This window comes from Siphateles boraxobius, unplaced genomic scaffold, assembly GCF_051911475.1.
Source record: "Siphateles boraxobius isolate OS27281-9 unplaced genomic scaffold, OSU_SipBor_1 2, whole genome shotgun sequence".
Classification (NCBI taxonomy): Eukaryota; Metazoa; Chordata; class Actinopteri; order Cypriniformes; family Leuciscidae; genus Siphateles; species Siphateles boraxobius.
The window spans coordinates 4183068-4210346 of NW_027508810.1; the positions used below are offsets into that span (position 1 = coordinate 4183068).

A 27279-nucleotide genomic window follows, 5' to 3' on the forward strand; every position below is an offset into this window, starting at 1 on the left:
AGGAAGCCGGCCCAAATTCCAGGCACGCTTCGTCAACGGAGAATGCGTGCAGGTCCCCAACCCTCTTGATGGAGGCCAAAGGGAGCACTCTTCAGGGCAGTTAGAACCACTGAGAGGTCCCAAGAGGGAACGAGAGGAGGACGAGGTGGATTTAGTCTCCTCGCTCCTCTCAGGAACCTGATGACCAGGTCGTGCTTCCCCACCGACTTACCTTCGATGAGGTCATGATGTGCGGCAATGGCGGCAACATAGACCTTCAGGGTGGAGGGAGACAGCCTTTGCTCCAGCCCCTGTTGAAGGAAGGAAAGCACAACACTGATCGAGCATCTCCGGGGGTCTTCTCGGTGAGAAGAGCACCAGTTGACGAAGAGGTTCCACTTCAACGCATAGACGTGTCTCGTGGACGACGCTCTAGCGGCAGTGATGGTAGCCACCACCGCTGGTGGTAGGTTACTCAAACCTGCCTCGTCCCATCCAGGAGCCACACGTGGAGGTTCCAAAGATCGGGACGAGGGTGCCATAGGGTGCCCCGTCCCTGAGAAAGAAGGTACTTCCTCAGAGGGATCGGCCAGGGAGGTGCTGTCGCGAGGAGTACTAGTTCGGGGAACCAGGTCCGGTTGCCAGTAAGGGGCAACCAGAATGACCTGCTCCTCGTCCTCCCTGACCTTGCGCAAAGTGTGCGCAAGAAGGCTCACTGGGGGAAACGCATACTTGCGGCCCTATGGCCAGCTGTGCGCCAGAGCATCCGTGCCGAGCGTGCCCTCGGTCAGGGAATAGAACTGGGCGCAATGGGTCGAGTCGTGAGAGGCAAACAGATCTATCTGCGCGTCCCCGAACTGGTCCCAAATCAGCTGAACCGACTGGGGATGGAGTCGCCATTCTCCAGGGAGGGGCTGAAGCCGTGAGAGCTCGTCGGCTGCACAGTTCAGCGCTCCGGGAATGAAAATGGCTCGAAGCAACCTCAGATGCTTCTGACTCCATAGGAGGAGGTGGCGAGCGAGTTGTGACATACGGCGGGAGCGTAGACCACCTTGATGGTTGATGTACGCCACAGTGGCGGTATTGTCTGAACGGACTAGTACGTGTTGACCCCTCAGCAACGCCCGGAAGCGGTGCAGGGCAAGGCGTACTGCCAACAACTCGAGGCAATTGACATGCCACAGCCGCTGGGGTCCTGTCCAGGAGCCCGCAGCAGCATGTCCATTGCACATGGCGCCCCAGCCCGTGGTGGAGGCATCTGTTGAGACAACAACATGCCGGGAAGCTCGTGCCAGGGGGACACCGGCCCTGAGAAAACCGAGGTTCGCCCACGGGGTGAAGAACTGACGGCAGGTCGGAGTAACTGGTACTCGGAACGTGCCGTGTTGCCATGCCCACCTCGGGACTCGGTCGCGAAGCCAAAGCTGAAGCGGTCTCATATGAAGCAATCCGAGCGGCGTGACCGCGGCTGCAGATGCCATATGCCCCAGGAGCCTCTGAAAAAGTTTCAGTGGAACCGCACTCTTGCCCTCGAATTGTCTTAGGCAAGTCAGCAGTGACTGCGCGCGCTCGCTCGTAAGCTGCGCGGACATGGCGACCGAGTCGATGTCCATACCGAGAAAAGAGATCCTCTGCACGGGGCAAAGTTTGCTCTTCTCCCAGTTGACCCGAAGGCCCAGACGGGCAAGGTGCCGAAGCACTAGGTCCCTGTGTTCGCAAACCTGATCTCGAGAGTGAGCTAGGATCAGCCAGTCGTCGATATAACTCAGGATGCGAACCCCTTGTTCTCGAAGGGGAACAAGGGCCGCCTCGACGACCTTCATGAAGATGCGAGGAGACAGGGCTAGCCCGAAAGGGAGAACCGCGTACTGGTATGCCTGCCCCTCGAAAGCAAACCGGAGGAACGGTCTGTGTCGAGGAAGAATGGAGACATGAAAGTAGGCGTCCTTCAGGTCGATCGCTGCAAACCAATCCTGGGGCCGTATGCATTCGAAAACGCGTTTGGCGGTGAGCATCTTGAACGGCATCCGGTGAAGGGAGCGGTACAGCACGCGCAAGTCCAGGATTGGCCGTAACCCACCGGTCTTCTTGGGGACAATGAAGTAGGGGCTGTAGAAGCCGGACCTCATCTCGGCTGGAGGGACAGTCTCGATTGCACCCTTCGCCAGCAGGGTGGCAATCTCTGCTCTCATGATAGGGGCATTGCCACCAACCAAAGTGGAGCGGACTCCCCTGAAGCGGGGAGGAGACCGTGCGAACTGAATCGCATAGCCGAGCCTGACGGTACGCACGATCCAGTGGGACAGACGGGGAAGCTCTAGCCAGGCTCCCAGGAACTGAACCAACGGGATCATGCGAGCCACAGGCGTCCCCCCGGAGGGGCAGCGAAGCGGAGTAACTGGCCCAGATGTGGACGGCATAGCGGCCCGGAGAGGGGGCACAGTTAGCAACCGCGCCCTGGCAGAGGGGGCCAGGGGAGGACCAGGCTGGTCGTCCCGCGGGGGCCTGCTCTGCCAGGGGTCTGGCGACAGAGGGGGACAGCGGCGAAGCGGTCCGTGGACGGCACGCCATGTCAACCACCTCTGGGACAGAGGGGGACGAGGAGAGCACGGCTTGTGGGCGGCGCTCTGTGACGTCCGAGAACTCTGTGCTCAGAGACGGGAGAATCAGCTCTTTGGAGAATAAGGATTCTTCCCCTGCCCTCCCCGGGGAAAGGAGCGGTCCTGCTACCAACTCCTGGAAAGAACTGAGTCCCATCTCTGAGGAGCCCAACTCAAGAGCGCCGCTTAACCCGGCGTGTAGCGGGGTGCGGGCTGGAGAGGACTGTGGCGTCCGACCGCGGCCTCCAGAGCCGACCCGGGTGAACGGGCGGGGTGGGAGCCGCGGGGGGGGCGCCCTCGGCAGTGGGCAGACCGAGGGATCTGAGCGGACGGCGGGGCCGTCGGGACAGAATCAACCTCACTCTGCTCATGGGCGGCTGAGAGCTGTTGGGCAAGCCCTCAACCGCACCGCCGAAGAGGCCGACCTGGGATATGAGAATGTCGGACAGACGGGTCCGCGCGACATCCAGCACATCAGACAGGTTCAGCCACAGACTGGTGAGCATCACCTGACCCAGGGAGCGTACGGCCACTTTCGTCGCTCAGAGAGCAAGGTCAGTGGCGGCGCGCAGCTCAGTGAAGAGCCCTGGGTCAGTCCCGCCCTCGTGCAGGTCCATGAGCATCTGGGTCAGGTGGACCAGCAGAATGACCATGGCATGCAGTGAGGCGGCTGCCAGTCCCGTGGTGCTATAGGATCTCGCCACAAGCGTAGACGAAAAACTACAGGCCACGGGCGGGTGCTTAGGATTGCGCCGAGAAGAAGCACTCTGAGGACACATAGCATCGCAACAGAGCGTTCAGCCGGGGGAACCCCAGTGTACCCATGGGCAGCGGCCCCATCGAGGGGAGGAAAGGCGGATGAGATCAGCGAGCGGTCCCGAGAAGACAAGGGGGTCTTCTTGGACTTCGAGATCTCATCATGCACGTCCGGGAAGAGAGGTATTGGGGTTTGCCGTGGATGAGGGTCGGCGGCCTTACCCAAAACCCATCGTCCCAGGAAAGCATGGTCATCATCTCCGGATCAGACTCCGGCACAGCCGTATGCACACCGGAAGGTGGCAGCTGTGACGAGCCCTCACTTCCAGAAGACTCAAACCCACCTAGTGATGCTGCAACAGACATGGCATCTTCCTCTGTAGCTTCAACTGAAACACGCGGGCCACCAGAGGGTAGACTCGCGGGAATCAGCAGTTCACTAGCGGGCACCGTCATTGAAGAGGGGGGCTGGGGACACGGACACATAGTCGGCGCCTAGATCCAGACCGTAACCCTCAGGTCACCCTGGCCACCAGCCGAAGATCGGGGGGTGGATGAGGGGACTCTCACTCTTGCGAGTTCACCGAGTCTCGACCTATATATGACGCGATGATCACGTTCCCAGCGAGAACATGAGTCACCCACGAGCGCTGTTCAAGCATGATCAAAGCCCAAACACACTAGACAGCGCTCGTGCCCATCAGAGTCCGATACCAGTCCGCTGCAACCAGAAATGCACGGGCGAGCCGTCTTTAAAAAGACGTGCCACGTGTAAGCTCTTTTAGTGAGAGAAAACTCAAGTGTTGAAGCACCCGGGGAGAAACGCACCGACTGGCAGACCACTGCAACAGATCAGCAGGAAGCACGCTCTCGCCGTAGATCGCCGTCACACCAACACTCGAGGTACTCGTTTGTAAAGCTGATAATTCAGAGATGGCTTGTGGAGAGAAGAATACACTTGGCTCCGAAGCGAAAACATATCTGCTTGCTGCCGGCTTCCTCCTTTTATACCCACGAGGTGGGGCGGAGTTACGCCATGCAAATTCCGCAGACCCATGGCATTTCTTTGCCATTGGCTCGTTTTGTAATACTCGAAGTTGATAGGCTTTCTAAGCGAAACCCCATTCGTCGTCATCCGACGTAACTCGGAGTGACAACGAAAGGGAACTGAAAAATTCCACAACGCTTTATCTGAACGCTTTACATAACAAAGGTCATACATTAGACCTTGTGATTGCAAATGATGCAATGGTATCACAGCTGTCTTCAGTTGATATCAGTCTCTCTGATCATCTGGCAATCTTTTTTAATCTGGAACTGCCTCTTCCTTGTATGTCTTCTTCACACACTGTTCATTTCCGTAAATGGAAATCAATTAATCCGTCAGATTTTGCTGACTCTGTTGTTTCCTCTCTTAGTGGTCTTCCGTCATCTCCTCTTGAAGATAAGATTGTACAGTTGAAGACTGTTCTTGCCTCTAATTTAGACTATTTTGCTCCCTTGATGTCATGCAGAGTCTCTTTTACATGCTTTGCCCCTTGGTATAATGATGGCCTGCGCTTTAGGAAAGCAGCTTGCCGTAAATTGGAGTGCAAGTGGCGTGACTCAGGCCTAAATATATTTTATCAAGCTTGGAAAGACCACCTGGGGGAATATAGATCTGTAAATGAGTCTACTAGATCTGTTTATTTTTCTTAGATTATAGATAACAATCAAAGTAATCCTAGGAATCTCTTTCATACTATAAAAAGACTTCTCAAAGTTAATGTTGGTACCTCTCTGCCTGTCTAAAATCAGTTGTGTAATGATTTTCTTAATTTCTTTAGTTCTAAAATTGACAATGTTTGTAAAATTATTCATGCAATACCTGTTTGATCTTCTGCACTATGCTTGTCTAGTTTCTCTGGCACATCCTTTACTACCTTTTCTGAAATTGACTCTGAGCTGCTCACTAGGGAGGTATCACGTATGGAAGTCACCACTTGCTTACTTGATCTCCTCCCTACAATCTTGTTTAAATCTTGTTTTGACTCACTGTGCCCAGCTGTTCTTAGCATAAAGTTGTTATTATTGTTATTATTATTATTATTATAAGGTGCTGAACGCTGGCCTGCCATAGCATAGATCAACCGTGTTAGAGGTATCTGTTGAGACCACTTTACTTTTGGAAGACAGCTTGAAATCCATTCCCGATTGGTACAATTGCAGAGCCTTCCAGGGTGCCAGGGATTTGGCACAGCCATGGGTTCAAGTGTCCTAATTGCAAAGCATGGTGTGGACCATGGGCTTTTTTGCCAGAACTGAAGCAGCCGCATATGAAGCAGGCCTAACGGAACGACTGCAGAGGCTGCTGCCATCAGGCACAGCATCCTTTGAAATGCCTTGAGGGTACAAATACCCCCGGCTTTAAATGATTCAGAGCTCACTGAATTTTCAGCGAGTGCACCGGTGACAGCCAGGCCCGTATCTGGGCCGAGTCGAATACCGCACCCAGGTTGATTCTGAACCCCAGACATTCTAAGTGGCTGTGGAGCAGAGACCTGTGCACACATTGCTTATCTCTCGACTGGGCCATGATAAATCAATCGTTGAGGTAGTACAGGATGTGCACCCCATTCCAATTCAGGGGCGAGAGTGCCGCATCCATGCCTTTTGTGAATGTGAAGGGTGCCAGTGACAGTTCGAATGGCAGGATAGTAGAGTGGCAAGTCACTCCTTTGAATGCAAACATCAAGAATGGTCTGTAATGAGAGGCTACCTGGATATGAAAGTATGCATCTCTCAGATCCACTGATAAAAAGCAATTCCCTGGACGAATCGGTGTGAGGGTTTCCACAACCTCAAATCAGGGGGTTCTGCAAGCAAACTGGAGAGAAGACTTGCTTGATCGTGTTCAGGACTCAGTCTGACACTTTCTCCATAGCCTCCTCTAAGGGCTGCCTTCTCTTCACTCCTGACTAGTCAGGAAGACTGCTTGGGCTGCTAACCAGGGTCCAACACTACCTGGGGGCAATGGCCCTGATGCTTTGTGAAGGGGTAGCACTTAACTCTCTGGAAGTGATGCCGGTCTTCTGGCTCTGCTTTGGGAGATCACTCACCAGATAGCCAAAGGGAAGAGGTGTCGTCTCAGCTGAGTACCCTTCTTCAGCATCACCAAGCCCACAGCTGGGTTCTTTAGAAAGGTGAGCAGATAGGCTTCTTCTTCTGTGGTCAGTGAGGAGACGACCTCCGCTCTGAAGAGAAAGATTGGGTGTGGTGAGACGCCATTTATCAGTGTAGTTTTTCCTTTAATCAGGCTTCAGTATTTAAAAGAAATGGACTTTACCCATAGCGTCAGCTACTGACGCCTCAACACAGTAAAATCACTCCAACTGTTCTTTGAAGGGGGGTCAAAGCAGCCAGTAGGTGGGCATTATGCAAATGTGTAACATGGTGACGTAGCTAAATCATGGAATTAATGACAACAAACGAGGCGTTTCGGTTGTATTTTATTTCTTTTTTGGTGGAGAGATTAACTATGACATGTGACTCTGCAGATTCTTTACATACACAAACAGCTATATTACATCACTAAAATAAATGCAAGATTTAAAAAAGCATAATAATTTTTTCTGGATTTTTTTATAATATGTTTTACTTGTTTTCAGGTTTGCAGTGCTTTTATGGTTCTTTATGTGCTTTTTAAAGCTTGTCAGCCTCTAGTTACTTTTTTTGTTGTTGTTGTTGTTGTTGTTGTTGTTTATTGTATAGAAAATAGTTTTCTACAACAAAAATATGTTTGCTTCATTATATCTTTAAAGGCAACCGAGCTGGCTGAGCTAACATCCAAAATCACTCTTCTGGAAGATGCCAAAAAGAAGAAAGAGGATGAAGCCAGGAAATGGCAGAGAAGGGTGAGAGTGTAAATATACTGTTTTATCTGTTTCACATGGTTCACCTCAGGCAAACACATTAGCAGTCTCATAATAGTTTACTGAGATTTACCTTTGAGCATCTTGGCAGGCGATTATGGTTGAGGTAGACCTGGAGAGGACAAAAGAGGAATTGAAGAGTAAGCTAATTGGGGTCCACATCCAGGCAACGTCCCAGACGGAGAATGACCATGATGAGAATGATGAGAGCAGTGCTGAGGCCAGTGCTGAGCTTACATCCACTGGAACTTATCAGGACCGCAGTGAAGAGCAGCGTATAACAGAAACTGAGAAGAATGAACGTCTGCAGAAGCGCCTACAGGTGAGTATGAGAGACTTTTATAAAAAAGATGTCATAACCATGCCCTAGTGCAGAGGTTCTAAACTCTGTTCTATGAACTTCCCGCAACAGTGTACATTTTGTTAGTCTTCCTAATTAAACACATCTGATTCAACTCATCAGTCGAAACTCCAAGACCTAAAATGGGTTCGTCAGACCAAGGAGACATTCAAAATGTCCACTGTTGAGGGGCTTCAGGAAGAAGGTTGAGAACCACGTCTTAGTGGCTAGAGCAGGGGTTTTTTGGGCACACTGACTAGCTTTTATCACCCAGCGTTTATGCGAGTAACACAAACGGAAATGGAGGAACACATCCGTACCCTGTATCCAATCCTCTCTTTATTTTGTTTTCCTTGAAAGGTAATTTGTTATGTAGACAATAGTATACATACATGTACAGAAACACAACACACACACAATAACACATTTTAAAATAAGTAATTTTTTTTAAACAATTTTAATGAACGCAGGGATAAAATAATAATTATATTTATTTGATTACACAAAGGCAGTTTAAATTTCCGGCTTGAGAGAAGCAGTTGAAATTCAGTACACAACGGATGGGTATAATTGGAAGGGACTGACTAGCCATTCCTAGTCGCCCTTTGGTCATAAGCTGAAGAGCTTTCCCTCTAATAAGATCATGTATACAATATTTGCCTCAAAATTATATTTATTATCAAGTACTGTCCCTAAATATTTAAATTGCTTACCACTTCTACCTGATGTCTCTTTATGACAGCAGGCATCACCAGAACAGAGTTAATTTACAGAAATCAATGGACATCTCTTTTATTTTAGAAGTCGTAATATTTAAAAATGAAGCATCACACCATTCAATAAAATGATCTACCACTGGACCATGACTACCATCTGACTCAGTAAGGAGACTCCCTGAATAATCTACGAATTTAATAAATAATGTGTTTCCCCTCAAAAATGCTTTGACAGTCATCAGTATAAAAATAACATTCATTAAATTAATTGCATTTTCAAGATGTGTGTACATGTGTGCCTAACGATATCAATAAACGTTGAGGCAAACAACAAAGTACTGCATTCATAAAAAAAAGTCCATGGTTTCTGCATAAGGTATGATTTGTATAGTTATGTGTAATAGATAAGGTTAACAACAAACTAAATAAATAAAAATCTGCCAAATAATTTGAAGCAAAATTATGGGTAAAAAAAACAAACATGAAAACATCATGGATAAACTAGAACGTCTTGGTGACATATCGTAACCCTCGTTCCCTGAGGGAGGGAACGGAGACGTACGTCGTGACCGACTGATAGGTATCTCGCTAGAGAGGCCAATCTACTTCGAGTGAAACTAATCAAGCCAATGCACATTGGCTTGCAATATTTTGCATCTCGCTAGAGAGGCCAATCTACTTCGAGTGAAACTAAACAAGCCAATGCACATTGGCGTGCAATCTCTTGACCTCTCAGTTCTTCTACCCGTTTAGGGTGAGAACATGGGAGGAGACCGGCTCTACACATATGCTATAATATTTAGCAAACGTGTTAGGTGTCTCCCAGCCCGCAGCTCTACAGATATCTGTTAGCGAGGAGCAACGTGCCAACACCCAGGAGGATCCACTCTCGTGGAGTGAGCATGCAACCTGAGCGGGCAGGGCACGCCTTGCGCTTGGTAAGCCAAGGTGATGGCATCCGCTATCCAGTGGGTCATCCTCTGCTTGCAGACAGCCTTTCCCTTCTGCTGGCCTCAAAAGACAAAGAGCTGGTCTGAGGTCCTGAGACTTTGAGTTATGTTCATGTACAAACGCAGAACGCGAACAGGAAAGAGCAAAGTCAGGGCTGGGTCTGCCTCCTCCAGGGGCAGCACCTGCAGGTTCACTACCTGGTCCCTGAAGGGAGTGGTAGGAACCTTGGGTACATAGCCAGGCCGGGGTCTTAGTACTGCGTGGTTGTCACCCGGCCCGAACTCTAGGCACGATTCGTAAACCGAAAATGCCTGCAGGGGACCTCTTGACAGAGGCCAGTGCAACCAGCAACAAAGTCTTCATGGAAAGATGCTTTAAGTCTACTGATTGCAAAGGCTCAAAGGGAGGCTCACACTGAAATTCTTTCAGAGGCTCCTGGGGCATATGGCAGCGACAGTAGCGGTGACCCTGCTAGGCCAGCTTCATATGAGACAGCTTCAGCACTGAACAAGGGCGCCCCAAGGGGACAGCCCGAAGGGTAGGACTTTGTACTGATATGCTCGACCCTCGAACGCAAAGCGCAGAAATGGCCTGTGTCAAGGAGGAATTGAGACATGAAAGTACGCGTCCTTCAGGTCGATCACTGCAAACCAATCTCGGGGACGGATGCATTCGAAAATGCGCCTCTGCGTGAGCATTTTGAGGGTTAGTTTGTGGAGACTCCGGTTCAAAACTCGCAGATCCAAGATCGGTCGTAACTCCCCACCTTTCTTGGGTACAAGGAAGTAGGGACTGTAGTGCCCTGACCTCATATCGGCTGGAAGGACCAGCTCTATCGCATCCTTCGACAGTAGGACTGCGATCTCTGTGCACAAGCCATGGGCATCGGCTGCACTCAATCTAGTGGAGTGGATGGCCTGAAACTTGGGGGGATGCCGGGCGAACTGACTCGCATAGCCGAGCCTGATGGTCAGAATGAGCTAGCGAGACGGACTGGGGAGCGCTAACCAGGCTAACAGAGACGGTACAAGTGGGACCAAAGGGACCGTAGGCGTACCCGGAGTGGGGCAGCGAGGTGGAACACAGGGACGCGGCTCGGGAGGCTCTGTCTGGGAGGGGGCCCGTAGCAGGCTCTGAGTGTGCTGTGCAAGACTTACCTGGTTCCTAGGGGCAGGCCCATTTAGGTGGAGGCTGCTGCTGCGGCGTGGGAGCAGGGGCAGACGCAGGAAGACACCTCCGGTGACGAGCAGACTGAGGAGCCGTGGATGGTGGGGTGGAGGCAGCAGCTGACCGCCGCGGCAGGATGTGCTTGATGGTCTCAGTCTGCTTCTGTACTTCTTCACCGAAGAGGCCGGTCTGGGACACGGGGGAGTTGAGGAATTCGAGCTTGTCGGTCTCCCACATGTCGGCCAGACACAGCCAGTGGGCATTCCTGGACCACTAGTGTGGACATCGCACGACCTACTGACCGCGCGGTGACCTTCGTCACACGAAGCGCGAGGTCCGTTGCGGTACGAAGTTCCTGGAGAACCTGGATCGTGACCACCCTCGTTTAGGTTCTTCTGTGCCTTGGCCTGATGGACTTACAGCAACGCCAGGCAGCTTACCCACAGGCCTTGTAAGCCTTGCCTTGCCTTGTACTGGTCCGACCAGTACCTACAGGCCCGGGAAGGAAGACACGGTTCTCCATGCCAAGTGGAGTTAGGGCAAAGCTGCATTGCAACGGCCCGCTCAACTGGCGGGATACGGGTGTATCACTTAGCTGCACCGCTATCAAGGGTGGTGAGGGAGGAGGAGCCACCGAGACGGTTTCTGGCAGTGAAAGGTTCCGTCCACGTCCCTGTGAGCTCCTAATGCACCTCCGGGAAGAAAGGCACTGGGGTGGGTTGCTGAGAACTGGTGCGCGCCACCCCAAGATACCAATGATCCAGCCTCGAAGGCTCAGGACACGGTTGAGGGTTCCATACGAGCCCGATTCTGTTGGCTGCCCGGGAAAGCATGGCCATCATCTCTGGTTCCGATTTGGGCACCGCTGGCACACCCGAAGGAGGCAGCGGCTCTGAGCCTTTGAAAACAGCCTTTGAGCGCTCTGAGGCGCACCTTACCAGCTGTTACAACAGCTTTTTTGTTTGCTCAATTTTTCAAAAAAAAAAAAGAGAGAGAAGAGAGAGAGAGAGAAAAAAGACTGCTCGCGCTGCTGTGCTGTCACGCCCGCACCGGGAAGGAGAGGTCCAGAAAGGCTTGTTTGAAGTCTCAAAACTCAGTAGAGGCATTGAAGTGTTTGGCACCGCCTATGCAAATGATTGCACGCCAATGTGCATTGGCTTGTTTAGTTTCACTCGAAGTAGATTGGCCTCTCTAGCAAGATTCCTATCACTCGGTCGCGATGTACATTGAGAGTGACCGACCGACCGATAGGGGAACCCTTTATATTTCTGAAGTAAACATTTATTTGGGTACATACTTTCAATACCAATATTGAAATGCTATATCATACCAATGCTATAGGTGGAGGTTTAGGTGTAAATGGTCTCATTTATAATCTCTACTGAGCCAAAAACTGATGCTGGTCACATTTGCACTGTTCACATTTTCCATTAACATGCGATTCATATTCATATGTTTTGTTTTTTTAACCATGCTGCATTTATACCTACATTCCAGTATGGTTGGATAAAGATCTCGTCACACTTACCTGCACAAAATGCAAATCACCACTTAAACAGGAGAACAAGTTTTAAAGGTCTCTCTCTTGAAATAGAAATGAGAGAAGTAAAATATTTTGATAAATAATTGAATATTGTTGATTTAATCTACTGTGATAATTGTAGGAGTTCAGTCCACTATTTTCTACGCATTGCAAAAGCAGAAGAAAAAGAAAAATCCAAGAATAGCATCATTAAATACTAATTAAGTGACACTTTATTTTAAGGTGTCATTTTTTTACAGTGTAATTATATATATATATATATATATATATATATATAAGTAATTCACAATGTACTTACTATAGGGTTGGGGTAGGATTGTGGTTTGTTTGAGGGTTAGTTGCATGTATTTATGCTTAATTTACTGTTATTAGTATGGTAAGTAAATGTAACATATGTAACAAGGACACTGTAAAATAAAGTGTTACCATGATTTTCTAGCTGAATCTGAATAACAAAAATTCATTAAACAAGATTCAAATAGAAATTCTGAAGAACAAATGTGACAGTCTTGCAGAAACTATTCTCTGCAGCTTTAATTCTTATGCTTACTGATTGTTTCTAATGTTTTTTTAGGCTCTGAGCTCAGAGCTAGCAGATGCCCGTGATGAAAGCATGAAGACTCCAAATGATCTTATCCATGCTGAGAATGTGAGGTTGGGAAGGGACAAATACAAAACCTTACGGCAAATACGACAAGGAAACACCAAACAGCGCATTGATGAATTTGAGTCCATGTGAATTCCCTGTTGCACAGATTGTCTGTCTGTTAGCCACGCTTGCAGTCAGTATCTGTGTATGGTTATCTGTTACATAGCATTTTCAACTGCTGTGTTTGTGTCCAAATCTGCGGCAGGTATACTGAAGTGATCTTAGTCTTTTGAGGTGAATTAAAAAAATTAACAAAGTTAAAACAAAGATAAATGTTCAAAATCTCTTGATTGTTTGAATGTATCAAATTAGACTGTAGCGAGTTTCATGTGATAATTAAATAAAATCAACAATCAAAACCATTAATGTACTCCCCTGAAATACAGTGTTCAGTGTGCTCATTGCAGGTTATTATATACTTTGACAAGTTTCAACCACGTCATGGTTAGTGTTTTGGTGAGGAAATGTCCTTAAAGGTTGATATTCAGTCACTGATGGTCACTAAAGTCTTTTAACTAAGGTCTGAGTTTGGTTTGGTGTTGGGATATCTTTCTTTTCATGCTGCAAACATCAAACTTACACGTGCACACACTCATATTGTTACGGATACGTGGTGGTAGGAAGCACGAGGAGACGAGGAATACAAGGTAACAGGAGTTTAATTATCAAAATCACTGGAGATACAGAAACCACGCTAGACATAAATGAGAATGGACAAGGAATGAGGGAGAACACAGGGTTTAAATACACAGAGAACAGATTAGGGAAACAAGGCACAGCTGGGGCAAATTAACTCAACACAGGTGAATGAACTGAACACTAACGAGGAGCGGGAAAACTGGGACACAGGACTGAACCAAAAACACTAAGCAGGGGGAAACACAGGACATACATGTAAGAGAAGCCCCCCTCCTGCAAGGTGCGTCCTCGCGCAATATAACACACCCTGGAGGCTGTCGAGGACTATCTGGAGTAGGAAGCCTCCAGGGTGGAGCAGGCTTGGCTGGACTGATGAGAAGCGCAGGCTCAGCTGGACTGACGAGAAGCGCTGGCTCGGCTGGACTGCCTTGACATGAAGTGAAGGCTCGGCTGGACTGACGTGACATGAAGTGCAGTCTCCTGCTGGACTGACGTGAAGTGCAGGCTCGGCTGGACTGACGTGAAGTGCAGGCTCAGCAGGGCTGCCGTGGATCACAGGGTCAGCAGGAAGAAACTCTGGCAGGACGGTCTCGGCGGGACGAGACTCTGGAATGACGGTTTCGGCGGGACGAGACTCTGGCAGGACGGTCTCGGCGGGACAAGACTCTGGAGGAACGGTGATCTTTGCAGATCGTGCAGATTTTAGCGGGGGATCTGCCAAGCTCTGATCTCTGTCTCGGCGGGACGAGACTCTGGACGGGCGGTCTTAGTGGGCTGATCAGGCTGTGTTGGAGTGGGACTGGTGGTGATGACATGCTCTGCGAGGCCGATGGTGAATGGCGAGCTGCATTTCACCAGCACCCACACAAAGTACTCAGCAAAGTTCCCCCGAGGACTCACACCAGGCAGGCGTGCCTTATTACCAGCATTGAGGCCTCTGTAAAAGAAGTTACTCAGCGCTCTTGCTGTTCTTGGTCCATACAAAATAGCTGGGCTGCTGGTAAATCCATGGTGTAGATGGGGTCCGTTCTTCTGTTACGGTTACGTGGTGGTAGGAAGCATGAGGAGACAAGGAATACAAGGTAACGGGAGTTTAATTATCTAAATCACTGGAGATACAGAGACCACGCTTGACATAAATGAGAACGGACAAAGAATGAGGGAGGACACAGGGTTTAAATACACAGAGAACAGATTAGGGAAACAAGGCACAGCTGGGGCAAATTAACTCAACACAGGTGAATGAACTGAACACTAACGAGGAGCGGGAAAACTGAGACACAGGACTGAACCAAAAACACTAAGCAGGGGGAAACACAGGACATACATGTAACATACATCATAAGTTGACAGAGAGATAGTTTACAGCTGTTGTTCAGTTTCATTAAACCAAAACAATCCTGTTTAGTTAGCTTCATGGTACATGCTTCCGGTGCATAGACGGAGTCATGTGAGCTTGACCAGCGACGTGGGTGTAGTTTTTGTTTTGTTTTGTTTTGTTTTTTCAAGCTTGTCCTCAAATACCTGTATAGGTAAAAATTTGGAGAGGACAAAAGAGGATATGAAGATTCATGTCGCCTTCACATGTTATTGGAAATTTCCTGCTTCCCACTTTTGAAGTCGTGATTATGAGCCTGTTGCATTCGAGTGCTTTGTTGCCAGAAAGAACAGGATAAATGGAGGACACCTGGAGTTTGTTCTTCGTACATGGATAACTCAATTAGCTGGATTTCATTTTTGACGATTTGGCATGATCCAGGAATGTTAGGTTCTTTGAAGCTCATTCCGGAGTTGTTGTAATAGCACCAGGTCTGTTAGTTCAAACCTGATCGGGAGCAGCTTATTTCATGTAAACAGGATAAGATTTTATCTTTTTAGGCCCCATCCACACTACTGCGTTTTCGTTTAAAAACGGAGACCTTTTGCTACGTTTGCACCTCCCGTCCACACTAAAACGGGAAAAACGAAGACCCAAAACGGAGAAGTTTAGAAACGCTGCAGCTCCGTTTTTCGTTTTGAATCTCCGGAGGGCGTTTTAGTGTAGACGGGACAAAACGGAGGAGTTTAGAAACGATGACGTAGAAGGTCATGATGGTCATAGGTCGGCTCTATGATTGGGTGTCATCACCCATGACGTATCCTTCCCTGATTCGTCAGCCACCCATCACATGTCCCGTCACCGGAAGAAAACAAACAAAAACATCCTGGACTACGTAGCTGATGTTAGTGAGTGCAACATGGATAACAAATTACAAGCTTTACTGACTTTGATGTCTTTGTTAGCAGCTGTTGTGCAAGCAAATTCTGCATTTTACAATGCTATAACTGCCTACATGCGCCGGAGGCAAACTATTATTCGAGCGATCTATGACAATTCCCGTGTGCAGCGGCGGTCCATGAAAAGAAATCTCTGGTCTTCGACATTTTCTAATCTTTGCAGAGGTAGCTAACGTTACTTGCTTCCTCATCAAATCTGAGGAATAGTCCATCCGTTTCCTGTTTACACCGGCACGCGCATGCACAGTGTTGGAGAATGGTCACGTGATCCGAGTTTTCAGTCGTTTTAATGTGGACGGAGATCAATTCTAATACGCAGCTAAAACGCTGGTGTGGACGGAGATCGTTTTCGTTTTAATTCTCCGTTTTTAAACGAAAACGCAGTAGTGTGGACGGGGCCTTAAGCAGAGGTGATACTTAAAGTCTGTCCCAGCCACTGTTACTTTCTTATACGAGGATTATTATATATACTGAACCAGGGGCACTAATAGGCCTAATTTTAAATAATAATATAATTTTAAAATAAATTTACAAATAATATTATAATGTGTAATTATCATGATATACAGAAAAAGCAAGTTTTATTGATTGAGAGATTTATTTGTGAAGGAACAATTACCTAATAATTTGTGACCAGTCACGTAAACTAGGGACACAAGTCGGTTCTGGGGCATTTTGAGTTATTCATAGATTCTGAGAGTGTAATATCCAAGCTTTCCAACGATGTGTAACATGTGGAAATCTGATAATATTTGGAGAAGTTGTGGCCATTTTAAAGTAGGCACTTAAAAAAGCTCAAAGAGGAGAAAACGAGCTCTAAAAGATTGTGCAGTTCTCACCTGTCTCTGCTGCTGGGGGTGACAATAGGGCTCATTTACATCTCATTTAGATAAGCCATACCCCCTGTAAAGCTCCTCCATGTGCTTTACAGCTTTTTTTACACTTTGAATGAGTGCACTTCTGCCGCACTAGGCGAAAAACAATTGTGCTGCCCCTCTATTTGCAACGTACCAGCAACAACACACAAAGACCAATAATGCCATATAGCCTGCATATAACGCGAAACCAGCAACAACACATAAAGACCAATATGCCATATACATATAACGCAAAACCAGCAACAACACACAAATACCAATATGCCATATAGCCTGCATATAACGCAAAACCAGCAACAACACACAAAGGCCAATATGCCATATACATACAGTATAACGCAAAACCAGCAACAACACACAAAGACCAATATGCCATATACATATAACGCAAAACCAACAACAACAAACAAAGGCCAATAAGCCATAGGCCTACATATAGCGCAAATAGTACGCAACGCTCGTGTGCCCAAAATGTCAACAATATTAAAGTTTATGTAGGAGGCAAATGCCTGCTGGCATTTTTCTTTAAGCAGTCATTTCTGCAATTTTCCAAATAATCACATTTCACCTCCTCAAATTACTGTTGCAAATCTCTTTACACCACTTTCTTATGTGCGTATACACACACAAATGAAATGTCCGCAAGCACATTATATCATCAGCAGGTTCAGCATCTTAAATAACGACTAAAGAGCAAATGAAGCTTAACTTACATTTCAGAAACACGCACGGCAGGCCTTCATCGCAGCAGCAAAGGTCTTAACTGCATCCTCTATTTCGATTCTCCGTCACATATGAAACAGCCAGCCACCGCTGTCAGCGAGCCGAGCCGCCGTATTGAAGCACTGAGGGCGAGCGCGCTGCGCCCATACCTCCGGTTCAGTTTCCCGAGCCCACGAAGTGCGGCGAAAACATTTTCGGTGTAACTGCCAGACGGTTCATCTCGTCTGCGACAATCTTTGCGGCATCCATCTTCATTGAATTTTGATATCAGAGAGAGCTGGCCAGAGCACAGCATAATAAGTAGCCATGTGGTTGACTTGGAGGGCGGGGGCAAAAGCGCCGGGTTATTCAGTATGGAAGTACACACAGACAATGACACGCCACGCCCCTACTGCATGCTAGAATCTCCGAAAACAAGCCGATTTCAACCTCAAAATGTTAGCTTTTAAATATACCAATACTGCTATCTCAAACATGGAGAGGTTTCTTCGTGATTTCAATTAACAGATTCTCCAAAAAATTGAAAATCACCAATTTTGAAAAAAAACTCTTCTTTCTCATTTTGCTCGAAAGTTGTGCTGCCGACTTGTGTCCCTGGTTTCTGTGACGGGTCACATTTTATTGGAGTCTTACACATGATGTACATATATTAGTTTGTGCAGTGTTAATTTGAACAGCTATAATGGCTTGATGCAGCACAGGAGATGCAGATAACTTAGTAAAAAAAATGCTGTCTGCTGTGGCATTAGAAAAATGGGTAACACTTTAGAATACGGTTCCTTCATTAATGAATAACTACACAGGAAAAATAACTACACAGGAAAAAATGAGTAACACAATATTAACAATCTAGTAAATACTATTAACTAACAAGAATTTCTGATTAACGAATTAGTAAGTAATAGCAAACACATGAAAGTGGTAGTTCACTATTAACTAATCAATAACTACTATTTTTTTAATGCTTCCAAGAGAACTACTGTAAGAATCATGGTAACTAACTAGTAATGACTCAAGTGTTAATACATACTTCTAAAGGAATTACTAATTATTTGGATCCGTATCCTAAAGTGAAGATCATGGTAAATAATTGGTAATGACTCAAGTGTTACTACATTACGTTGCTGTCTTGCCGCCAGCCAATCGCTGCATTGATGATCATGGTTTCGAGGATCAATATTTCTGACCTTTCCAATGAACACAAGAATGCGCATTAATCTCCGACAACTTAATCCAGATTTTTTTATAAAATCCGCAAATTCGTTTGAAGAACCAAATTAGCCAGAGATCAGTTATCATGATTAGAAGAACTGCAGAAGTGCCTACAGGTGAGTTTAAGAGACGACCAACCATGTTTTCATAAAAAAAGTGATGTCATAGCCATGGCAGAGGTTCAAAATCATGGGTTCTCAACTGTATAGTCCTCGAGGTCCGCTTTCCTGCAGAGTTTTGCTCTAAACCTGATTAACACACCTCTACAAGCTAATCAAAGGGACAGGGTTGAGAACCACTGTCAAACTGGCTAGAGCATGTGTTCCGGCACACTGACATCCAATGTTTATGTGGGCAACACAAGTTCAAATCCTGCTCGTAGCATTTTCACATGATTGGCATCTCTGAATGTTTTTGTTCATAAAACGCGTGCAACTGCTGCATTCAGTAAAAAATAAAAATTGGCCTCTGTATAAATGTACACATTGTATTGTAAATCTTAATTGTAATAAGGGATAATTGTAAAAGTAAATTGTAATAAAGAAAAATATAACCGAGCAATTATTTATACACACACACATACAGCATTTAAGGAGCCAAGCACAGAAGAGGCATAATGAGAAGTTATGCAACCATAGCTGGGAGCATCAGACCAATTGCGACAATGAATAACTAAAGACAATTTTAGATCACTTTAGTCAAAATGGCCAAAAGTCCTAAATACAAACACTAGTAATATGATTTAATTGATTATCCCTTTTGACCAATAGCCGGCACTATTTCTAAATTGATGTCGTGTGTTCAGTATGAGGAGACAATGACACGTACAAAGTTTGGTGTCAATATTCCAAAGCGTTGCAGTAACAGCCTCAGAATCAGCTTGGCATCATGCTATATATTTCATTGATGCGTTAAATAGTAACTATTTTGTCTATCTACAAGAAATCAATATTTTTTTACTAACATGGTTCTGTTATGGAATACAGACTAGGAAGCAGGGAAAAGCAATAAAATCTTTATTTGGCAGCACAGAGCGTAATGGTGGGAAAAGCAGGTGAGTTAACAGAACAATGAGAGTTATCGTTGACCTGAGATGGATGATAATGGAAAGTATTTGTCTTAGAGGTGCATGAGATCGTGGATGGCTGAAACAGACGGATAACACACCTCGCTGGATGGATGGGTAGGTGAGAACACACACACACATGAAGGACCAGGAGAAAAGAAGTGATCAGAAACTTGGAGAGGAATGACGTAGGACAATAATCACTGGAGTATAACATTGGCGAGAAATCGGCGGAGTATAACGTTGGCTAGAAATCACCTGAGTATAACAGTATAGCGTTGGCTAGAAATCACCGGAGTATAACTTTGGCGAGAAATTGGCAGAGTATAAGAGTATAACGTTGGCAAAAAATCGCTGGAGTCATGTAGGTTTGGTAGTCCAAAAAATTTATGTAAACAAAACCAGACGCTGAACTGGTACGAGGTGTGTGCTTAAGTAGCAGAACTGTAGATGAGAGAGATGGAGTCCAGGTGTGTGTGATAGTAATTGCAGTCACATGTAACATGCAGGTGAGCATCCAGGTAAGTGCCGGGCAGGATTATGGGGGATGTAGTACAGATACGGTGACTGGTGACAGAGCTGGTGAACGTGACGGATTCGTAGGGCTAGGTATTGACACAAATTTCATGATTTGATTCAATTTTTATTCACAAGCTTGCAAGCCGAATCTAATTCGATATTGATTGATTGTATTATGTATCTGGTACAGTACATGGAAAATATTCTCAAGAAAAAAAAAATCTGTCAACTAATGCTGTAAACGATACAGGGAACCCCAGTTGATACATTACTATAATATTAAAGGTTAAAATGAACAGACTTTTATAGGCTACTTACATTTAAATTACACAAAAGAAAGTATAGAGTTCATATATAAACTCATTTTTCTTGCCAACTAACGTGTTTGTGGACATTGATTGGCTTTTCTGAGCTAAATGTAACATTATGTGACATTGTTTACAAGCTTTTACAAGTTTTATTGGTGTCTTTCCGTGGTTGAAACATGAGAAATTACATTAGATATGATATGGATCACGTGCCACTTGAACTGAGGCTCAACAGCGATCTGTCACACCACATTAAACAGCACTAAAGAGGTATTTATTGTTTGATTATTGTAATAAAATTGACATAATTTGAAAGATGTGACTTTGTTTCATATCAAAAGTAACAAAGCCCAAATCTTATTGTGATTTATTGGATGGGAGGCACACTAGAAAGTTTTGTTCATTCATTAACTGAAAACAGCATAGACTAAAAGATCGATTATTGGGATTTAATAATCGATAGCGGTTCATCAAAACGGGAAATGATTAAAATTGAGAAATCTATAACAAATCTATCTTTTACCCAGCCTTAATGGTTCTAAAATAATCTGAAATGATTTTTGTGAAAATTGAACCAACAGTCTATGAAAAGTTCGAAAAGGTTTTCAAAGAAATAAAAAATGGGAGACAGCAATTTCAGCCAAATATGGCATAATTTGTATCATTGTTCTCTGTATGACTCAAGGAATCTGTCAATCTGGTTGGATTACTAGTTTATTGGATTGGATTACTTGATCTACCAGTTTCTTGATTTCTGGGCAAACCGTTCAGAAGTTATAAGAAAAATATAAATATTCAATTTGGTGCTGTGTCAAAACAATGCAAGTAGCCTCAGGTCATGCTTGTGATGACGTACCAAGATTTGCCACAATATGTGAAGGCTTTGGGGAGATATAGCCTCACAATTTGGCATACTCTTGGTAAAATTCAGTGATAGAATTTTATTTCTATCCCTTATGATTCAAAAGTTATTATCATAAACATGAGTGAAAATGTGGACGGTAGATGGTGCTAGAGGGATTGAGTTATATAATTTGCTGTGTTAATGAGGAAACTGTCCTCTTTATGCCAAATTTCACAACCTTCCAGCAAGTGGTTCTATGGGCTGCCATAGACTCAAGAGTGTAAGTTTAAAATCATTTTCCCTTCGGAGCAAAACTATAGCTGAAAAAATAGCATGGAAATATCATAAACTTCCTTGAAAGCTTAGGAAACTAATGGTTTTATTTAAAATATCTAATGATCTAAAACCTGATATTGGTCACCTTGGCCCCCTTTACATCTTGCATTAAAGGATTAAAATAAGTTAAAGGATTGTTCAGCTGCATATATTAGTTCATCCAGAACAGAAAACACAAATCCCATAACACCCAATGTACTTGTTACATCATTAGAAGAATGGCATCTATGCTTATATTAGTCTCTCTGTTTCATCCTTATCCCGAGGTCACCATAGTCAGTCGGATCCATTACGTATCCAGTAGGCAGTTCTGGTGGCCAGGGTGGACCAGGCAGTTCAGGTGGCCAGGGTGGACCAGGCAGTTCAGGTGGCCAGGGTGGACCAGGCAGTTCAGGTGGCCAGGGTGGAACAGGCAGTTCAGGTGCAGACACCGGCTCAGGAACAGACACCAGCTCAGGAACAGACACTGGCTCCGGAACAGACACCGGCTCCGGAACAGACACCGGAATGACCATCTTGTCCGGGGACACTGGCTCGGCGGCGGCCATTCTGTCCAGAGACACTGCCGTGGCTGACCTGGTGCGAACAGTTTCTGGCTCGGCAGACATGACGTGAACAGTCTCTTGTGCGACAAGCACGACGTGAACAGTGTCTTGTGCAGCAGGCACGAAGTGAGCAGACTCGGGCTTGACTGGTAGCATGGGCGGCGCCGGCAGGGCAAGGAGCTTAGGCGGCTCCGGCAGGGTAAGGAGCCTGAGCGACGCCGGCAGGGCGAGACGCTCGGGCGGCTCGGCTGCAGGCGTCACTGGAGGCTTCGGGGGTTCGGCTGCAGGCCTCACTGGGGGCTTCGGGGGTTCGGCTGCAGGCTTCACTGGAAGCATCAGTGGTTCGGCTGCAGGCTTCACTGGAAGCATCAGTGGTTCAGCTGCAGGCTTCACTGGAGACTTCGGAGGTTCGGCTGCAGGTCTCACTGGAGGTTTCGAGGGTTCGGCTGCAGGCTTCACTGGAGACTTTGGGGCTTCGGCTGTAGGCTTCACTGGAAGCATCGGTGGTTCGGCTACAGGCTTCGGAACAACCTCCGGGCCCTGTGGTTGACCAGAAGCACTCTACCTCCTCCACTTTCGTGAGGGAGTAGGCGCTACAGGCTCCTCGGCCACCACTGGGGGCGCTGCAGGGAGACTGGACCGCTTTGGGACAACCGGACTTGGGACCACCGAAGTCGGGTCCTCCTGGACCACCGGCCGAAGGGAAGCGAAAGGAGCCCTCCTCCGCCTGCGCTGGCCAGGCGGTGTGGGTGTAACTGCCTCTGGGGGTGCTGCAGCTCCTTCAACCACCGGATAGGAGGCTGATGGGTCGCACCCTTTCTTCCTCCTCCCTCTCCCCGAAGGGGTCATCGGAGGACCTGGGACTTGGCAGTTTGTGAGGTCAGTGGGAGGTGGGCCAAGAGGCGGAAGACCACCCTCCCAGCCTGCACTGGACCCGCGATGGTAAACGTACCCCACAAACTGCCAGAATGATAGTATCCCCAGCATTCCCATCTCCCAGGCAGGCGCAGGCTCATTAAGGCTGGTGTTGAATCTGTCCTTGAGCACTGCGTCGCCGATGTTGAGCCCCTCCGCAAAATAAAGCAACTGGTAGGCAAGCTCCTTCACACTGTTTTCCCCTTGCCAAAGCGAAAGGAGCTTGTCAAGTCTTTCCACCATTGGATAAGCGGAGGGGCAGGGAGATGGAAAAAGGAAGAGACCCATTGCTTGCTGAGTCCTCAGTTGGCTGGTTCGTTCTGTCACGGAATGGGTAGATTAAAGGTGCTATCTTTGCAGATAGTAAACAAACAAACATCTTCTTCTTCTTCTTCCTTTTTTGTTGATTCGCATCGTATTTGTGCATTACCACCACCTACTGTGAACTTGATACAGAGAAACAACTACCCACTCCTCATCTTTACCCACTATATTAAAACATTATATGCTACAGCCAGCGCTGTGTGTTCAGCACTCTGGCTTAAAAAAAATACAGCACAAGACTGCAAACACAGGGAGACTAATTAGGGAAACAAACATAAGAGGGTAACGAGGCAGGCAGGTGGGACAAATTACTCAATAATGAGATAAGATGGGCGGGGCTAGACAATTGACAGGAGAGGACATGGCACAAGGAAATACATGACAAGCCATGTGCTCACAACAGACCAGACTAAACACAAACACTTGACAAACCGGGAGTATCAGAGAGCTCTGTCACCAAACCAAGATATAAACCAGACAGGAGTGACAGAACCCTGACATTATTAGCTTTATTATTAGATTGTCTGGGTTTTAGATTGGAGATTTGAGCCGTGTTCTATAGTCCAACAATTGAAAATTTTACAACCTAGCATTGGATGGTGTTAGTTATGTTCGTAGGAGAAGCACGGCAGGGGTATTGTGGATGCATGTCTGCAGAAGGTGTTTGAAGGATCTTCAAAGTTGCTGGCACTTTGAAAATGGACCAATACTTGGAAATCCTGCTGAACAAAATATAGCCAAGTATGCAGGATCTGTTTGGAGATCAAATGTCTTTTTTCCAACATGATAATGAACCCAAACACACCGCAAATGCAACAAAGTTGCACACAATGAAAGTGTTCATGCTCAGCATGTTTAAGTCTTCAAGCAGCCTCATCAGTCCCCTGACCTTGAAGCCATTGGAAATCTTTGGAAAATTATAAACCTGAATTGTGATAAGTCATGCAGGTCTTCCAATGAAGCTCAACTTTGTGAAGAACTTAAGGATGATTGGAAAGTAGTTAAGAATGACATATGCGTAAAGTTTTGTGAGTCAATGCCCAGAGGAATGCTGTTAAAAACAAGTGAGAACCAACAAAATATTATAAACTGCTTACATTGTAGTCGATTTATGCTTTATTTCCTGTAATTTTTTTGTTGTCCTATGCCTTCTTTGCATAAAGCAAAAAAAAAAAAAAAAAATCATTAAATGCTGTTTCGCTTTCTTGCCAGATAATTTTGTCATTTTAATACCTTAAGCAAGTTTAGTCTATTCTTCTTCACAATATAACATTCTCCTCATATTTTGATTGTTTAATTGAATCTGAAGTGTCATTAAATGCAAATATTGTGCAAATATCCTCTCCGGACATAACTTTTGGCCACTACTGTACAAATGAGTAGGTTTAGTGCTAGGTGGCTGGGTTATGTGCTCGAACATGTCTAAATAGTGTAATGTGAATACAATTATTGTGGCTGTATAAACTGAAAACCATACCCCAACATAAATGTCACAATGGTAAAACTATATCCCCATATATATTGTTGTAGTGTTAGTTAAGTAAATTTAAGTTTGAGATACAGTTATTTTATATGTAAGACAAATGAGTTCCCTATCAGTAAGTCAAATTCAACGTTACGGCAGACCGACTAACGCATTGGGATCTTGCCTGATAGCCCAATCACCTTCCAATTGTAAAAAAACAAGCCAATGGATATAGGCGAGTGAGATTTGCATAGCAAACCACTCCCCGTGGCATGGGTATGTAAGGAAGTGTTCAGCACACGGAGCCGAGTGTTTCTAAACTGATTCTGCTCTTCAATCATCATTCGTTTAGTACAAGAAAACCAGGAAGAAGATCGACACAAAATTAATAGATGCTAAATGTTATCTTATAATAACATAAACAAAACAACAATACTAATTTGTGATGAAGTGGATCTTTTGGATCCTTTTTTATTACATGAACAAAAACTAGCCACAGCAAACAACTATATTTGACATCAACACAAATAGCATGATAAAAGGAGAAAATGTACACCTGAAAAAAAAAAAAAACCTGACGGCTGCATTTACAGGAGTGTTGTCCTTTTTCTCACCTACTTTACAGCTTTCTCCTGCTCATTTAGGCACTAATGTTTTCCTGCAAAAATAATTTTGGTCATATAAACAGTTTTAAGGATTTCATGATGGGTGTACATCATCTTGGTAAACAATTTCAGTCTAAACCTATTTCTAACCACAGTGTTACTACAGGTTTTGGCTGCATTTCATAGGTAGACAATTACATAAAGGTAAAGCAGAATGTTAGACAAGAAATCATCATACAGTCAAGCCAATACTTTACAAAACTGTAGGTCTGCACAAGAAAAATAAACACCACAAGTTTGAATAGCTATACCAGTGATGAGATCTCTCTATGATCTATTAAACTTTTGCATTGTATATAAGGTCAAGGTCAAATGTATGCTAACGCTGTTAACTATATTTTCAATATAACCTAGAAATAAGAAATTGTATTTCTTTATACAATTTCAATAAAGCCAACATATCATACAAGTTGTGTATAGTTTCTCTTGCTTCTGAAAAATCGATTACTTAGGCAAATCTCTTTAATACATTTTGAAGACAGTAGTTCCCTTTCAAGGGAACTTCGAGCTGCGTCAAACGCTGCGGGAACGCCCCTGCGTTGTGCGTCATGAAGCACGTATGGAATCAGCCCAATGGAGAGATGAAACGTCATAGGCGGGTGACGTCATCGACCAGGAAACTATAAAGCACCCCAAAAACACAAGCGCATTAGCTTCTGTGCTTTCAGTCGCGCTACATGTGAATCTGTCCCTGTGTGATATTGTCTGTCTTACATACCCTGCACCACACAAACAATTTATCCCTATATATATATATATTGAGAGATTATGGCGGACGAACAGCAGTTTAGAAAGTGTGTTCCTCCCTGCTCGCGTTATTTAACGAGCGGGGATACACATGATCTTTGTGTTGTTTGTTTGGGAGTTCAGCATGCCCAGTTTGCTCTCGAGGGAGCAGACTGTGAGCATTGCGAGCGTTTGCCGTTAAGGACGCTCCGCTCCCGCCGGTCGCTCTTTGAGGAGAGCGGTTCGGTGCGCGCTCCCCGCGGTTCGGGTCCCGCTTCTGCCGAGGCAGAGCGGCGGCGCTTATCGTGGGGATCGCAGATGGATCTCACAGCGGGGTTTGAGACGGGCTCTGCCTTATCTCTCCCTTCACCTGTGAGATCCAGTGCCTCAGTCCCGGGTTCGGAAGCACGCGCTGCGGTTTCTTCCGCTCGGGCTGAGGCACCAATGCTATCCAGTTCTGAGGAACTTGATGTTGTTAGTGTTGAGGGAGATGTGGAGGATTCGCCACCCCACACTCCTGAGAGTGATGAGCTTTTGGAGGTGTTAACAAGAGCTGTTGAAAAACTTAATATTGAATGGCCAGTGACTAGACAGGAGTCTGTTTCTAAATCAAAGTTGGATGAGAGATTTTTGCCGTCACGTGTGCAGCCTCCACGCCGGTGCCTGCCGTTTTTCCATGATCTCCACACCGAGGTGTCGAAATCATGGAGAAAACCGGTGTCATATAGAGTGTTTAGTCCCCAGACTTCAACATACGCTAATATTATGGGAGCCAAGGCTCATGGTTATGGTGCGTTGCCTCGTGTGGAAGAGACGCTTGCGAGCCATCTCTCCCCCGAAGCAGCATCATCTTTTAAGGCACCGGCATTACCCACCAAGCCTTTAAGAAACACTTCGGCTTTGGTGGGTAAAGCATATTCGGCAGCAGGTCAGGCCGCGTCATGTCTGCATACTATGTCAATCTTGCAGGCATACCAGGCTGATCTGCTAAGGGACATGAGTGAGAGTGAGGAGGTCAGTACTGACGTAGTTCGCGAACTGCGTCAGGCTGCTGATTTATCCCTGCGTGCCACCAGAGAATCGGCCAAATTAATGGGTCGTTCTATGGCAGCTCTGGTGGCCGCAGAAAGACATTTGTGGTTAAATCAGACTAATATTAAAGAGAGAGAAAAAGCTTTTCTTTTAGATGCTCCTCTTTCTCCCATGGGGTTGTTTGGTGATGCTG

The 27279-nt window shown here is 46.1% G+C and overlaps 1 protein-coding gene across 1 annotated transcript in view; it reads left to right on the top strand.

Annotated features, from left to right (window-relative positions):
* msnb (moesin b) overlaps positions 1-12962 on the top strand; it is a 74826-nt gene extending 61864 nt beyond the window's left edge. The window contains exons 11-13 of the mRNA XM_077235701.1: positions 7136-7228; positions 7338-7568; positions 12538-12962. Coding sequence (XP_077091816.1) covers positions 7136-7228; positions 7338-7568; positions 12538-12702 — 489 coding nt within the window. The 3' untranslated portion in view covers positions 12703-12962. The remainder of the gene's footprint in view (positions 1-7135; positions 7229-7337; positions 7569-12537) is intronic.
* The last annotated feature ends 14317 nt before the right edge of the window (positions 12963-27279 follow it).